This window comes from Pristiophorus japonicus, unplaced genomic scaffold (assembly GCF_044704955.1).
Source record: "Pristiophorus japonicus isolate sPriJap1 unplaced genomic scaffold, sPriJap1.hap1 HAP1_SCAFFOLD_426, whole genome shotgun sequence".
In the NCBI taxonomy this organism is placed as follows: Eukaryota; Metazoa; Chordata; class Chondrichthyes; family Pristiophoridae; genus Pristiophorus; species Pristiophorus japonicus.
In genome coordinates, this window is record NW_027254157.1 from 360,592 (window position 1) to 375,376 (window position 14,785).

General features: G+C 45.7%; 1 protein-coding gene across 1 annotated transcript in view; it reads left to right on the top strand.

The window, feature by feature from the left end:
* The first annotated feature begins 1,738 nt into the window (after positions 1–1,738).
* LOC139251249 (probable G-protein coupled receptor 139) overlaps positions 1,739–14,785 on the top strand; it is a 37,025-nt gene continuing 23,978 nt past the window's right edge. The window contains exons 1-2 of the mRNA XM_070873219.1: positions 1,739–1,808; positions 10,923–11,810. Of these exons, the coding sequence (XP_070729320.1) occupies positions 1,739–1,808; positions 10,923–11,810 (958 nt within the window). The remainder of the gene's footprint in view (positions 1,809–10,922; positions 11,811–14,785) is intronic.

Genomic DNA, 14,785 nt, shown 5'->3' on the forward strand with positions numbered 1-14,785 from the left:
TGCTATTATATCTTTAATAATTGATTCCAACATTTTCCCCACTCCCGATGTCAGGCTAAACAGATTATAATTCCCTGTTTTCCCTATCCCTCCTTTTTAAAAAAGTGGGGTTAAATTAGCGACCTTCCATTCCATGGGAACTGATCCAGAGTTCATGGAATGTTGGAAAATGTTGCAGAACTCACTCATTCACTCACCCACCCACTCACTCACTCACCCACCCACTCACCCACCCACTCACCAACTCACTCACCCACCAACTCACACTCATTCACTCACTCATCCACCCACTCACTCACTCACCCACCCACTCACCCATCCACTCACCAACTCACTCACCCACCAACACACACTCATTCACTCACCCACCCACTCACGCACCCACTCACCAACTCACTCACCCACCAACTCACACTAATTCACTCACTCACCCACCCACTCACTCAAACTCACTCACTCACTCACCCACCCACTCACTCACTCACACACCCACTCACTCACTCACTCACTAACTCACTCACCCACCCACTCACACCCATTCACTCACTTATCCACCCACCCACTCACTCACTCACTCACCCACTCACCCTCCCACTCACACCCATTCACTCACTCACTCACCCATTCACTCAAACTCACTCACTCACTCACCCACCCACTCACACCCATTCACTCACTCACCTACCCACTCACTTAAACTCACTTACTCACTCACCCACTCACCCACACACTCACACTCATTCACTCACTCATCCACCCACCCACTCACTCACTCACTCACCCACTCACCAACTCACTCACCCACCCACATACTCATTCACCAACCCACTTACTCACTCACTCACCCACCCACTCACTCTCACTCATTCACTCACTCCCACTCACTCACCCACCCACCCACTCACTCGCACCCACTCACTCACTCACTCTCCCACTCACTCACTCACTCACTCACACCCACTCATTCATTCACTCACTCACCCACCCACTCAATCACCCACTCACTCATTCACTCACTCTCCCACTCATGCACACTCACTCCGATGTTGTGGAAGTCCAGAACACAGTCTAAGGATAAGGAGTAAGCCATTTAGGACTGAGATGAGGAGAAACTTCTTCACTCTGAGAGTTGTTGACCTGTGGAATTCCCTACCGCAGAGAGTTATTGATGCCAGTTCATTGGATATATTCAAGAGGGAGTTAGATATGGCTAAAGGGGTCAAGGGGTGTGGAGAGAAAGCAGGAAAGGGGTACTGAGGTGAATGATCAGCCATGATCTTATTGAATGGTGGTGCAGGCTCGAAGGGCCGAAGGGCCTACTCCTGCACCTATTTTCTATGTTTCTATATTTCTAAGATAAAGGCTCATGGAGTTGGGGGTAATATGTTAGCATGGATAGAGGCTAGGGGAAGGACAGAAAACAGAGAGTCGGGATCAATGGGTCATGTTCAGTTTGGCAAGCAGTAAGAAGTGTGTTTGCCGTGTTTTCTGAAGAAATTCTAAACCAATATTATAGGTTATTGTTTGGAACATCCCATAACACAGACTGTGTGACATAATAAAGCTTTGGGGAGAACAGTTGATTAAATCAGTTTGTTTAACTGACTGTAACTAATATCTCTGATGGTCCCAGCGGCGGTTCCCCTTTGGTATAAGTATGAGCTCCTTTGACCGAATTTATACTTGTCATTAAGAGCCTGGTTGCCAGCGCTACATAGAACACTCCCACACACAGAACATGAGCTACGCAGTCATCTTTCAGATAGAACGTATTTACTACCCTCTCCTTGCAGCAGTTGGCATCACGGGTAAGGAAATGGAACCAGTTCCTGTGTAAATGGGTCGAACGGCTGTTGATGTTGTCCTTGTGCGATAATCCTCTATTTAATTGTATCAGTCCAGTGTCTGGTATTTTTCCATTTATTTAACCGCAATGTTTTATTGAAATTATAAACTGTGTTAAAATTTCGACCCGAAATCATGTCTCATTGTTGTTTTTCCTGCTGGAACGGACGTGTGCATTACATGGAGTATACATATTAGTCGGATTGTGAAAAAGTGTAATGTTTAGAAATGTATAGAATTATGAACATGACCTTTGTATTACCAGTTACAGCTAGTAAGAGGTTAGCACTCAAGGTCAGGAAATGCTCAGCTCAGCTCCGCTCCGCTTGGTCATGAATTACCGCAAGTTGCCAGTTTCTGGATCAGACACAGTATCGCTCTGGGCTGTTGGATGGTGAATTCAACACATTGATTCACAGCCGCCTGTGCCATTGACAGCTGCGGTTCAGCAGAAGCACTGTCGCTTCTGAGTCAGAAGTTCGTGGGACAAGTCCCACTCCAGTTAATTGAGCACTCCAAGTTCAGTACACCGTCAGAAGTGCCGTCATTGGATGGATAGGAAGGTTAGCAGCATACTATTCTGTGAAGATTGATGTAAAGTTCTGATTTAATACCTCAGGCATGCCCTCTGCATCCACAAAATAATCGCTTTTGGTCCATATTCGGTCCAGCCTTCCTCGAACTACTGTTTTACTATTTATATTCTTAATATTGATTGTGGGGTCCTTTTTATGTTGGCCAACACATCCTGAGACTATGCCCCCTATTCTATTTGCTTGTCTTACTACCTTTTTAAAGAACTTTCTATCATCAGTTTGGTTCTCTGGTGTATTATGGACCTTATATTTGATATAAGCCTCCTTTTCCAATCTGCTGTCCAATTTGAATCTCTATATGTATCTTTGGTTGTCTTTCCTTCCACCCTCATGGGAATGTGTCTATTCTTTATAGGAACATAAGAATTAGGAGCAGGAGTAGGTCATATGCCCTTCGAGCCTGCTCCGCCATTGACTAAGATCATGGCTGATCATTGACCTCAACTCCACTTTCCTGCCCGATCTCCATTTCCCTGGATTCCCCTCGGGCCCAAAAATCTATCGATCTCAGCATTGAATATGTTCAGAGTCTCAGCATCCACAGCATTTTGGGGCACAGAATACCAAACATTCACAACCCTCTGGGTGAAGACATTTCTCCTCATCTCAGTCTTAAATGGCCAACCCCTTACCCTGAGACGGTGCCCCCAAGCCCTAGACTCACCAGACATGGGGAAACAGACTCTTAGCCTCTACCCTGTCAATCTCCTTCAGAATCTTATATCGTTATCCGAACCATAAACTCTTTGAAGGCCTCCGTTGTTCAATTTCTGTTATTCCGACCATTTTTTTGATTCCAATCCATCTGTCCAAAACCCATTTTCAACTTACTGAAGTCTACCCTCCTCCAGTTAATTAATTTTACGTTTGATTGTTCCTTGTCCTTTTCCATAACTGTTCTGAATAATATTATGATCACTGTTCTCCAAATGTTCTCGCACTGAATCATGTTCCACTGCCCCACTCCACAGAATTAGATCAGCACTGCTTCCTTTCTCATTGGGCTGAAACACACTGATCAACAAAGTTCTCTTGTACACATTTCAGGAATTCCTCCCGCTCTTTACCCTTTGCACTGTTACTATCCCATCTACATCTGGATAACTGAGATCACCCATTATCACGACTCTGTAGTTCTTGCATGATTCTGCAATTTGCCTGAACATTTTCTCCTCTATCTCCTTCCCACTATCTGGTGGCCTATAGTACACACCAGTAGTGTAACAGCTTCTCTATTGTTACTTTATTCTAAATACATAGATTACGTTTTTGACCCCTCAATTACATCACCCCTCTCCAGTGCTACAGTAGTCTCTTTGGTCAATACTGCCAGCCACAGCCTTTCATTTTCTACCCTATCTTCCGTGAATATCTTGTAGCCAAGGCAATAAGTGGACAACCTCCCCCTCCTTGAGCCAGGTCTCCGTTATTGCCGCTATATATGAATCACATGGAGCAAGTTGTGCCCGCAGCTCAGTCGCCCTGTTTACCAGGTTCGGTGCATTAATGTGGATATCTGGCCTCTGCACATAAGTCGGATCCGAAACACCTTGAAACGTGAACCAGGTCCATGGGCACATGCTGTTATTCTGCCCCGTGTCACCGAGAAACTGACCAGGATTGTTGTCACATAAGCACCTGTGACGCGCCTTGGGACGTTTTACTACGTCACAGGCGCTATATAAACACAAGTTGTTGTTATTGATTTCCTTCAATGTGAGAAACTGCTGTTTATCCTCTTCCAATCATAATCACTAACCACCTCCCATCACTCGGAGCCGGGCTGTATCGGGTGGACACACTCAGTATTCAGCCCGTCTGTCGCTCAGCAATCGTCCGCTCACCAGGAAGTCGGCGGAAACAGCCGTGGGTTCCCCAGAACACCACCGTCCGTCTCAAGGAGCGGATTTAGGTCAAATATGAAAGCCTTGTTCTACACTGCGCTGGAACTGCGACCCAACCGGGAAATCCCCCGAGTTGCAGGACTGGACGTTTGTGGGTGATGAACACCAAGGGGGTGGCGCAAACTCCGGGGTCTGTTGGATCTCAGCATCTCCGAGAGCAGGGAACTGAGACAGAGAGAGACAGGGAGCAGGGAACTCAAACAGAGAGAGGCAGAAGACGAGAGCAGGGAACTGAGACACAGAGAAACAGGGAGCAGGGAACTCAGACAGAGAGAGGCAGAAGACGAGAGCAGGGAACTGAGACACAGAGACAGAGAGCAGGGAACTCAATCAGAGAGAGGCAGAAGACGAGAGCAGGGAACTGAGACACAGAGAGACAAGGAGCAGGGAACTCAAACAGAGAGAGGCAGGGAGCAAGAAACTGAGACAGCGAGAGGCAGGGAGCAGGGAACTCAAACAGAGAGAGGCAGAAGACGAGAGCAGGGAACTGAGACACAGAGAGACAGGGAGCAGGGAACTCAAACAGAGAGAGGCAGAAGACGAGAGCAGGGAACTGAGACACAGAGAGAGACAGGGAGCAGGGAACTCAAACAGAGAGAGGCAGAAGACGAGAGCAGGGAACTGAGACACAGAGAGACAAGGAGCAGGGAACTCAAACAGCGAGAGGCAGGGAGCAAGAAACTGAGACAGCGAGAGGCAGAGAGCAGGGAACTCAAACAGCGAGAGGCAGTGACCGAGGGTACTGGTATGCTGAGTTGAGGAGTTTGAAGTCGAACCAAAAAAGAGAATAAAATGCAGCTTGGAACATTGTGAGAAAGTTACTGATTGAACCTTTGTCCGTTATGTATTGATGCTTGGGGTCACTAGACACCAGGGGGCGCCACTGTCGGAGGTCATTGGCCTGTACGCGCTTGTGCTCGGGACCTGGTATATAAGAGCAAGTACCATGTCATGTGTATGATTTGGGCGCGAATACAGTTGTACCAGGTTTACACCTGAGTGAGCAGTAACAAGTCTTTCGAGTTATTATATACGTAACATTTGTCGACGAGGTAACTTAAGAACCTTTGCATGCACAATGGGCACCATTGGAATTTTAGAGAGATTCATGGATGGTGAGGATTGGACGGATATTATCGACTGCCTGGATCAATGCTTTGTGGTCAGCAAAATGGAGGAAGCTCGTGACACAGTTAGGCGCAGGGCAGTTTTCCTCACTCTTTGTGGTCCAATAATTCATGGCCTTATAAAGAGTCTTTTCTCACCTCCACGTCCAACGGACAAAGACTACGAAGAGTTGTGCACTCTAGTGCGTAAACATCTCAAGCCAAAAGAGGGGATCATCATCTCACGCTATCGCTTCGACACACATGTTTGTGCTGAGGGCCAGGATGTGTCGGGATTTGTCGCCGACCTAAGATGTCTGGCTGAGCCGTGTATGTTTGGAAATGCATTGGAAGACATGCTTGGAGATTTCTTCATCACAGACATCAACCATGATGTGATCCTTCGACAATTATTGGCTGCAGAAACACTGGATTTGAGCCCAGGCATGCATGGCGACTGAAGATAATTTAAGGCAGATATCATCGAGATTCGGAGCTCCATGGCAAGCACTGTAAACAAGAATGTGTCGTCGCCTGGCAGAGCAGTTTGTGGCAGGGCCTACTTGACTGCTTATGTGAAACCTGTAGCTGCTCAAAGTCCACCAACTGGTACGAATCCGATTTCACCCTGTTGGCATTGTGGGGGCAATCATCGGCCTCATCAGTGTTGGTTTAAAAAGTACATCTGTAACAGCTGTTCGAAAGTGGGCCATCTTCAGCGAATGTGCCCACAACTGAGCAAGGATGCTGCTGGTCATCACATTGGTGACAAAGGCCTGTCTAGTGCTGGCCCGGATATGCAATCCGAAATATCCGAGGAGGAAGTGTATGGTCTGTATTCGTTCCTGACAAAGAGCCAACCAATAATGGCTAATGTAAAGCTAAATGGCGTGCCTGTATCAATGGAGCTGGACACGGGAGCGAGTCAATCGATAATGAGCCAAAGAACATTCAACAAGCTGTGGGACACTGAGGCTGTGAAGCATAAGCTGAGTCCAGTCAATGCCAAGTTGGGTATTTACATTAAGGAACTCATACTGCTGATTGGCAGTGCAGTAATCAAGGTGTCGTATGATGGTGTGGTTCATAATTTACCATTATTGATCATCCCAGGCAATGGTCCAACACTGTTCGGCAGGAATTGGCTCAAAAAATCAAATGGGACTGGAATGATATCAATACATTGTCTTAGGTGGATGGCACTTTGTGTGTTCAAGTGCTGAAGAAGTTTCCTTCTTTGCTTGAACTGGACTTTGGCAATTTTGCTGGTTTCACCTGGATTCTGATGCAAGACCGGTCTATCACAAAGCTCGGTCTCTTCCATACATAATGAGGGAGAAGGTTGAAATTGAGCTTGACAGACTCCAATGTGAAGGGGTCATATCACCGACAGAATTTAATGAATGGGCCAGTCATTTGTTCCTGTGATAAAGAATGATGGCACTGTTAGGATCTGTGGAGACTATAAGGTTACGATCAACCAATTTTTGAAACAGGATCAGTATCCACTACTGAAGGTTGATGACCTGTTTGCAATGCTAGCTGGTGGAAAGTCGTTCTGGATCTGATGTCGGCCTATATGACACAGGAGCTTGTTGACACTTCGAAGAAACTCACTTGCATCAACACCCATAAAGGACTGTTTGTCTACAAGAGGTGTCCTTTTGGAATCCGTTTGGCTGCTGCCATATTTCAGAGGAACATGAAGAGTCTACTGATGTCCGTTCCTAGAACCGTCGTGTTTCAAGATGACATTCTGGTCAAAGGTGGCAACACTGCTGAACATCTGAACAATCTTGAAAAAGCCCTACATCGTTTGGACAAAGTGGGACTCAGGATGAAACGATCGAAGTGTGTCTTCATGGCAACTGAAGTTGAATTCCTGGGAAGGATGATTGCTGCTGATGGTATCAGGCCCACCGATTCGAAAACCAAGGCCATCAAAATTGCACCCAGAACTCAGTATGTGATGAAGCTGTGTTCATTCCTTGGGCTACCCAACTACTTCAATAATGTTTTACCCGGATTAAGCACCTTACTAGAGCCACTGCACATGCTGCTCAGACAACTGGGTCTGGGGTGTATCTCAAGATAGAACTTTTGAGAAAGCTAAGAATCTGCTCTGTTCAAACAAACTGCTTGTTCACTGTGATCTGTGTAAGCGTCTTGTATTGGCCTGTGGTACTTCATCATATGGGGTTGGCTGTGTACTCATTCCAACAAACAAATGAGTCGGGTAAGCTACAACCTGTTGCGTGTGTTTCGAGCAGTTTGTCAAAAACGGAAAGAGCTTACAGCATGGTAGAAAAAGAAGCTTTGGCCTGTGTATATGGGGTCAAAACGATGCATCAGTACCTGCTTGGTCTTCATTTTGAAATTGAAATGGATCACAAGCCACTCATTTCATTGTTTACGGAAAACAAAAGTATCAATACCAATGCATCGTCCCATATTCAGACGTTGTCTGCCTATGATTATGTCATTCGCCACAGACTGGACACTGAGAATTGTGCCGATGCACTGAGTCATCTGCCTTTGCCCACACCAGATATGGAGATGCCTCAACCTGCAGATCTACTGCTAAGAATGGATGCTTTTGAGAAAGAAGGTACCCCTGTCACTGCTCAACAAGTTAGGATCTGGACCAGCCATGACCTTATTTTATCGGTTGTGAAACGGTGTGTCCTCAGTGGTGATTGGTCTGCAATAACTATGGAGTTGTGTGATGAGATCAAAGCTTACAACCGTCGCAAAGATGAACTGTCCATTCAGTCAGATTGTCTACTGTGGGGCAATCGTGTTGTTATGCCTAAGAAAGGCAGAGAAAAATTTGTAGATGAACTAAGTAGCACTCATCCAGGCATTGTCATGATGAAAACCATTGCTAGGGCTCATTTTTGGTGGCCTGGAATTGACTCTGATCTGGAATCATGTGTGCATCATTGCAATGCCTGCATGCAGCTAAGTAAAGTACCAGCAGAATTTCCGCTGAGTCTTTGGTCGTGGCCATCTAAACCATGGTCGAGGATACACATCAATTTTGCAGGCCCTTTCCTAGGAAATATGTTTTTTGTTGTGGTGAATGCACATTCAAAGTGGGTAGAGTGTATTATTATGTCATCCAGTATGTCTGCAGCTACTATTGAGAGCCTTGGTGTCATGTTTGCTACTCATGGTTTGCCTGACATTGTTGTGAGCGATAACAGATCATGCTTCACAAGTCTGGAGTTTCAGGAGTTCAGGAAACTCAATGGTATCAGACATATAAGGTCTGCTCTATTCAAACCTGCTTCTAATGGTCAAGCAGAGCTAGCAGTTCAAACGATCAAGCAAAGCATGAAACACGTGACCCAGGGTTCATTGCAGACTCATTTGTCACGTATATTGCTTAGTTACAGGACAAGTCACCACACACTTACCGAGGTCTCCCCTGCTGAACTACTGATGAAGTGAAGTCTCAAGAACAAGCTTTCTCTTGTCCATCCTGATTTGAATGATCATGTTGAAAACAGACATCAAAATCAGCAATGATATCATGATCATGCTGCAATGTCATGTGACATCTTGGTCAACGATCCAGTTTATGTGCTGAATTATGGGCAAGGTCCAAAGTGGATCGCTGGTACTGTTACGGCCAAGGAGGGTAACAGAGTGTTTATTGTCGTGCTCAACAATGGGCATATATGCAAGAAACATGTTGATCAGATAAAACTGCGGCACACAATGAATTGAAACCATTTGCGGAAAATGCAGTCAGTGACCAGCCAGCCAATGTTCCTTGATCAGAATACTCTGCTGTCACTACTGAATCTGGACTTTCAGTCTCTGACATGGTCATCACCACTCCCATCAGACCTCCAGTCATAACTGACTCAGAACGCTCGCCCAGAACTGAGACGATCAACTCAGGAGCAGAAAGCCCCAGACCATCTTAATTTGTAAAGATCTTGAAGGGGGATGTTGTTATGTATTGATGCTTGGGGTCACTAGACACCAGGGGGCGACACTGTCGGAGGTCATCGAGGTGTACGCGCATGTGCGCAGGCCCTGGTATATAAGAGTGAGTACCATGTCATGTGCACACTTTGGGCACGAATAAAGTTGAACCAGGTTTACACCTGAGTGAGTTTACAGCAACAGGTCTTTCGAGTTATTATATACATAATAGTCCTGCTGTTTAATCAACTCCAATTAAAATTTGGACTCTGCCGGAAACTGGAGTTATCGACCCGTGCTCCTCACCACTTCCCCTCTCCTCACTTCCTCCCCCCTCCCCCCTCATCACTCTCCCCTCCATCAGTTTTCCCTCCTTCACTCTCCCCTCTCCATCACTCTCCCCTCTCCATCACTCTCCCCTTCATCACTCCCCTCCATCAATCCCCCCTCCATCACTCTCCCCTCCATCTCTCTCCAGCTCCATCAATTTTCCCTCTATCACTCTCTTCTCCATCACTCTCCCCGCCATCACTCTCCCCTCCCCTTCCCCATCCCGTCACCTCCACATCCTTGTCCCTCACAGCATTCCTCTTCACCTCCCCTCCCCTCATCCTCCCTCTCCCTCTCCATCCAACTCTTCTTCCCCTCATCCTCTCATATTTCTCCCTCCCCCTGTATCTGCAATTGCATCCTGATCTACATTTCACCTTCAGGCTCCCTGCTTTGCAAAGTGCTTCTGGGTAGAAATCTATGTATGCTGAATTTTATTTTCCTTTTTTACCCTCCGATATCCTGATTAATTCTTGATCGCGGTAATGTACCACATGACAAATTGTTGCACAAGATAAAGGCTCATGGGTTTGGGGGTAATATGTTAGCATGGATAGAGTATAGAGGAAGGACAGAAAACAAAGAGTTGGGATCAATGGCTCATGTTCAGTTTGGCAGGCTGTAGGAAGTGTGTTTGGACCTCAACTAATTTACAATATGTATCAATTACATAGATGAAGGCACGGAGTGTAATGTATCCAGGTTTGCTGACGATACACAGCTAGGTGGGACAGTAACTCTGAGGTGGATACAGAGCCTGCAAATGCATATATTCAGGGTAAGCGAGTGGACATTAAGTGGCAGACAGAGTATAATGTGGGGAACAGTGAGGTTATTCACATTGGTAGGAAGAATAGAAAAACTGAATATGTTTTAAATGGTGAGAAATTATTCAAAACCGCTGTTCATAGAGATTAGGGTTTTAAATGGTTTATTGATCTGTTTGGAATGGATTGAACTGTCTGGTTGCATTATCCGTTCAGTGAACAATCTGATGCGTTATTCCAATTCCCTCAGTTTCTAATTTTCATATTTTAATGAGCTTTTTACCTGTATTGATTATTTAAACTAGCGGCGCAGGCTTGACTTTAAACAAGTTAATATTGTGGCAGGTGGGGAAGGGGCTTTTCTCACTTGGTATTTTGTTAAACTCAGACTTTTTGGAGAGTCTGGTTGTAACTTTCTGATTGTCCAATTTTTTACAGTTAACTTGGTGACGATTGTGATCCTGTCCCGAGGAAAGTGCGGCCTCTCCAAATGTATCGCTCGCTACCTGCTGGGAATGGCAGCGGCCGATCTGTCACTGGTTATCATTGATGTGATACTGAAGCGAATGAATAGTATTTATTTCCCAATGAATTTCTTGTACATCACTCCGATATGTTCCCTCATTCTTGTCCTGTACATCGCAGCACGGGACTGCTCGGTTTGGTTCACAGTCGCTTTCACCTTCGATCGCTTTGTAACAATTTGTTGTCACAGGTTCACAGCGAAATATTGCACCGAGAGGACAGCCGCTGTGGTTTTATCAGCCGTGTGGGCAGTGGCTTGTCTAAGGAGCCTTCCCTTTTACTTTTCATACCAGCCCTCCTTTATAACTGATGGTGTCGCGTGGTTCTGTGTCACAACTGATGACTATTACACTTCGACTTTTTGGAAGGCTTACGAGTATATCGATAGTATTATAACCCCTTTATTTCCCATCTTCCTCATTCTGTCCTTCAATGCTCTAACCATCAGGCATATTATAGCGGCAAATAGAGTCCGCAAGAGGATCCGGAACACTGAGAATCAGAGAGACCCAGAGATGGAGAACAGGAGGAAGTCCATGGTTTTGTTGTTTGCCCTCTCTGGCAATTTCATTCTCTTCTGGATGACGTATGTTGTACATTCCTTAATATGGGAATTGCAGAATTACGAATATACAGACAGACACTACAGTAATCCTGTCTACATCGCCCAACAAATGGGATTCATGCTTCAGCTCCTGAGCTGCTCCACAAACACGTGTATCTATGGCCTGAGTCTGACTAAGTTCAGAGAGGAGCTGAAGACAGGGCTGAAATATTTGGTTACACTCAATGGGAAATTATGTAACTTACCACCAGTTTTAAAACATTAAACTGGACGGAATTCGTTGACTGACAATTCCAGTTTATTTCCTATTCCACAAGTCTCTGTGGGCAGGCTGTCCTAGAATTGGGTCGTTCTTACTTACACGTTAATATGTAATCCTTGAAATAATAGGATTCAAAGTATTTATTGTTGATGTTCATAGGAACAAAGCATGTCATTATTATAGGCAATAATTAAGCATTCACATCACAGCAGCTCTTATGACAAAACCCTGCGAGTTCACCAGGGAATCCAAAACATGTTGCGGTTCCCAGATTGATTCGAATTCCAAACAATTTGGTCCAGCGCCCATTCTTTAGTTTGTTGTCTTCACCCTGGTATGTGGCAATTGACATGTTTCTACATGATGTAAGTCACGTTTATCATTCACTGACTTGCCGGTCCTGTCCCTGCAGCAAAGATCCGCGCCCGCTCCCTAACCTGACTCACACTCACTAATTTCACAGATCCAGGATATTTCTCAAGCAGCTGCTTCTTTAAGGCAGGAAGGACCAAAGCTAAAGATTATGTCGGTTCTGAGTCTGTGCAGTAACTCTACTTTAAATGTACTCACTCGCACCTGAAAAGGATGATGTATACACATGTTCCCAAATCAGAACGTGTTATCCACTATAGCTCTCTTGCTCGAATGTTTTCTAATTAGATTCACTCTCCAAACTGACCGTTGCCCTCGACTGCATTCTTCAGTAATAAAATAGTGTTTGCCTTATGATTACAGGAAACCTGTGTATAATCTGATCAGATCCTGTGTTAAGTTGGTTAGTCGGCAGTCCTGCCACATCCAGTCGTGAATGGTGGTGGACCATTAAATAACTAACAGGAGGAGGAGCCTCCATGAATATCCCCATCCTCAATGATGGCGGAGCCTAGCACGGGTTGGGGTGGAGTGTAGACTGTTGCGGTGCAGGGGATGTCGCAGTTGTGTGGGACGGACTAGTTGGGCCGGACGCTCTTTACCTTTCTGCCATTGTTCATTGTTCATAGGTTTATATGTAACCTTCAGGGCTGCTGACCGAGGGACGTGCGACTCTTTGTCGGCCGGCACAGATAAAATGGGCCGAAATGGCCTCTTTCTGCACTATAGATTCCTATGTTTCTTTCTGTGCTACCCTGGCCAATTTGCTTTGTCCAATTAGTATGAAGGTTAAAATCGCCTATGCTTATTGCCATGCATTTTTTACAAACCTCCATTATTTCTTGATTTATGCTCCGTCCAACAATATAGCTACTGTCCGGGGACCTATAAACTACGCCCATCAATGACTTTTCCCCCTTATTATTCCTTATCTCCAACCATACTGATTCAACATCTTGATCTTCTGAGCCAATATCGTTTCTCACTAATGCACTGATATCATCCATTATTAACAGAGCGACCCCACCTCATTTTCCTTTCTGTCTGTCCCTTTGAATTGTCAAATACCCCTGAATAATTAGTTCCCAGTCCTGGTCACCTTGCAACCACGTCTCTATAATGGCTATCAAATCGTATCTATTTGTGCCATCAGCTCATCTATTTTGTCACGAATGCTGCGTGCATTCAGATAAAGAGCTTTTAAATTTGTTTTTTTGCCATTTTTTCCTGCTTTGACCCCACTTTCTGATTCACCTCTATGTTTATACATTCTGTTCCTTTCTGTTATGCTCTGGTTTTCATTTCCCTCAGTGCTCCCCTGCACTATTGTCTTCTCCTTATTCTTTGAGTTTTTAAATTTGCGCTCACCTGAACGCCCCCCCACTAATTAGTTTAAAGCCCTCTCTACAGCCCTTGTTATTCAATTCACCAGGGCCCTCGTCCCAGCACTGTCCAAGTGGAGTCCGTGACAATGGAACAGCTCCCTCTTACTCCACTACTGGCGCCAATTTCCCACAAACCAAAACCCATTTTTTCCGCTTCATCTTACTCCCTATCTCTGTCGTCATCCAGGGAGCTCGGGCTGTGGTTTCCCCCTTGTGGGAATGTACCTTGAGTGTACCCAAACCACAGAATCATAGAATCATAGACACTTACAGCACGGAAGGAGGCCATTTCTGCTTCCGCATTCAGCTGCTTTATTCTACTGTTTCTACACTGAAAGCAAAATGCAGAAAATAATCAGCAAGTCAGGCAGCATTGGTAGAGAGTGAAACAGAGGTAACGTTTCAGAAACGTTGTCAGAACTGAACAATATTACAGATGAAATAGTTTTGAAGCAATTGCAGTGGCGGGGATAGGGGCAGGGGAGGAAAGAAGAAAGGGAAGGTGTGTGATCGGGTTGAAGCAGGAGGGATGGAACGAGAAAAGGGATGATGGTGCGAGGCAAAAGGGGTGGTAATGGGACAAGCAAAGGAACAAATGATGGGTCAGGAGGAGCTGGTAATGGGAACAGCACAATCAGTGCCAGCGCCTGCCGTCCGAAAAGCCAAGTGATTTCTGCTCAAAGATCTTTGTGTCCTTCTGCGCGTGCGAGCGTTGGACCCCGGCCCTTTTCGCGCATGCGCAGTACGATATATGAGGCAGTCGAAAGCGAGGCGGAAGCAGGTTACCGAGCCTGAAGTTGCTGCTCGAGCCTGAGCCTGCGAGTAGGGCTTTTGGGTTATCTTTCTAAAATCAATGACTGCACTAAAGGAGCCCCCGGGACATCTGCCGAGAATATCGCTGCGATTTACTGCACCATTGGTGGACAAAATAGGCCATATCCTGCCAGCCAAGTCATTCTATCCGGCCCACTGGATGTGGCAGAAATAGAACGCGAGCCGGAGCTTGAGCTGCACATTGGTTTATCCACTTTCATCTCTCATGGGTCAGAGACGGACCCGAACTTCAGCCAATGTAAAACCGTTGTAATACTTCATTCAAATACATAATTCACAAAAGCGATTCTTTCTGGCCCGATTTTGAAAGGATCGTTCCTCGATTCTGGGCCCCAATGGTGGGCGTCCGTACCCAGAA